Source organism: Limulus polyphemus, unplaced genomic scaffold, assembly GCF_000517525.1.
Source record: "Limulus polyphemus unplaced genomic scaffold, Limulus_polyphemus-2.1.2 Scaffold661, whole genome shotgun sequence".
In the NCBI taxonomy this organism is placed as follows: domain Eukaryota; kingdom Metazoa; phylum Arthropoda; class Merostomata; order Xiphosura; family Limulidae; genus Limulus; species Limulus polyphemus.
Window position 1 is genome coordinate 181,991 of NW_013666271.1, and position 2,592 is coordinate 184,582.

The 2,592-nt window shown below is 30.6% G+C and overlaps 1 protein-coding gene across 1 annotated transcript in view; it reads right to left on the minus strand.

Annotated features, from left to right (window-relative positions):
• LOC106459790 (dual specificity testis-specific protein kinase 2-like) overlaps positions 1 to 2,592 on the minus strand; it is a 68,060-nt gene that overhangs the window by 55,428 nt on the left and 10,040 nt on the right. Inside the window, exon 2 of the mRNA XM_013919450.2 lies at positions 1,832 to 2,196. Coding sequence (XP_013774904.1) covers positions 1,832 to 2,092 — 261 coding nt within the window. The 5' untranslated portion in view covers positions 2,093 to 2,196. The remainder of the gene's footprint in view (positions 1 to 1,831; positions 2,197 to 2,592) is intronic.

Below are 2,592 nucleotides of genomic sequence, written 5' to 3' on the forward strand. Positions count from 1 at the left end.
AAAAAGTTTGTAAAGATGGTACAGATGAAATGCATAAGAATAAAATAATTCAAAATAACTAGACATTCCTTAATTTTGTATTTAATGAATGCACTTTTATCTAAGGTGGACTCTTCAGACATTAATAATAGTTCTAATTATGGCACATCAAAGATGAAGTGAAAAATTAAATAAAAATAAATGACATACACTAATAATTAAAAGAGACAACTCCATATATAAACTTGATATTTTTAACAATTAAGTGCTGGCTGGAATAATTTTATGAAATACTTGTCTTTTGCTTTCTACTCTATTAAACCATTTCCAAACATTTGTAGAATAGAAAAATTATTGCAACAAGTGTCCAAATGTTCACTCAGTGGAATATTACGTGTTGGATCCAAAATTTGTTGGCAATGAATTCACACAGTTTCTTTAGAGTTTGACCAATGTAAACTTTTGTGGCAGGTCAAACATGTTATACAAAACCTCTCAGATTTACTGTTAATATTGGTGTTCAAATTTAAGGTTTTTCTTGATTTACTGTATTCAGCTGAATATAATGCACTTTTTTTCCTCCAAATACCTCCCAAAAAATTGACTGCACATTATATCCACTACCACTGAAAATCATTAAAGCATCATTAAAGTTTTCAAAAAAATGTAGCACATTCAATGCAATTGATGGGACAGATGATGACATGATTGTAGGAATCAGAAGAGGATGAAGCCAAGATTGAAAGAAGTAAATGTGATGGTAGCAACAATTCCAGCAACGATGAAGATTTATGCAAAGATGAATGATTAGCTTAGTGTATTACCACTTACAAGCTTTTCAATAAATTTTGAAAAATTGACACGTAAAAAAATTTCAATGAAAGATTTCCAAAAATGTTTAACACAACAACAGCTGTTTACTGTATTTAGAAATTATTCAATACATTCTGTACAACTGATGTTTAAAAAAAACAAAAATTTCTTCAATTTAACCTTTCAAAATTGGATGGACATTATATTCAGGCAAATACAGTAATGTTTTTTTAGATACTTATACATACATACAACACCACATTAAGTTTAGATATAAAAGAAAAAACTTTTTGTTTGATTTTACAAGCACATACTCTATTTATCTGAGAAGTTTCAATAAGTTTACATTGTCTCTATCTCCATTCTAACAAAAACAAAATGAATGGAACATTATTCAAAAAAACTGTGAAAACTTCCTTTGGATCATCTCATGAATCAGAAAGGCCTTTTTTTTGAGTGGTTGTGCAATTGCATTTATTGTTTATTGGACAAGTAGACATATGCAAATAAAATTCTCTTGATATATTATCTAAAGGTAATTAGAACTACTTATAGAAATATTTTTTATATTTTATCCAAACCATCAGTTACAAAAAACTTCCTTGGCACAGATACTGTACATAACATTTTTTAAAAATTGTTAATTTTTATCAGAAAATTAAAACCACCATTTGGACAGTCAGATTTGGAGGAATATGTTTTAAGATTAAAGTAATTTTTTGTGTAGATATTTTGTTATTTAGAATAAACGTTCTTCTTCTTCCAAAATATTAGAACTGCACATATTCCACAACCAAAAACACTTTCCATCAAAATACTTCAACCACTCAAGATTTAATCCTTATTAATTTTTAAGAGATCTCCCTTTTACATGTGGGGCAAATGAGAATTTCAACATTAAAATACCAAGTTTTAATTTTTCAAGAATTAGCTCTTGGAGACAGCATCAGACATATTGAAAGAAATACGTGAACAGATTTCTGTTACATTTATATGCAACCTTGAGAACAAAATTCCACAAAACGAAATTTGTGCTTACCTTGAAAACTTCCGAAAAAAAACCTGAACCAATTTTTTCACATGTAAAATCATCCAATCGATTTAAGGCTGCCACCGCATGCCGCAAAGCTTGACAAGATGATCCTGTGAATCGAGGTGAAATAGTTTTGTAGGGAAGTTGACTCCCCACACTGCTGGGGTCCATATTTCTTGTGTCACCATGAGTAAAGTTCACTGATGCAGCTTTATGTGGCTCCAAAGGGTGAGGATGGCACACTAAAGCTCGACCAGATAAGGACATATTGCAATAGTCACGTTAACACGAGAGTCCATCTGGACAGAGAAGTTTCAGATGCCCAGTTCTGCTAGCCCATACCAGCGTCAGCTTTCAACAAATACAGAGGCCTTGAAGAAAAATGTTACAACTTTAAAAGTTATGTACTATTCAGAATAAATACAAATATTTAGCTCAATTCATAAGATTTCATATTTGGTCATTATCTGTAAGAATATCATGAAACTATATCTATAAAAATAATATGTTGGAATTTGTCTGTCTGGCACTTCTCACAAATTTCTCAATCAAATGTTAGAAAGACCTTTGTCTGAGGAGACTGGATTGCATATTGGCTTTTTCATTCAGAATCACCTTACCTGTTTTTTGCTTAGTCAAACTTTTTTATGCAACAAGTACGGTACACAATGGCAAAATGTTGTCATCACATGACAACTGGCTTCAATTTCTAAATTTAATTTAGTTTATTTTGTCAAAGCATTTCTACACAAACAACACTTAACCCA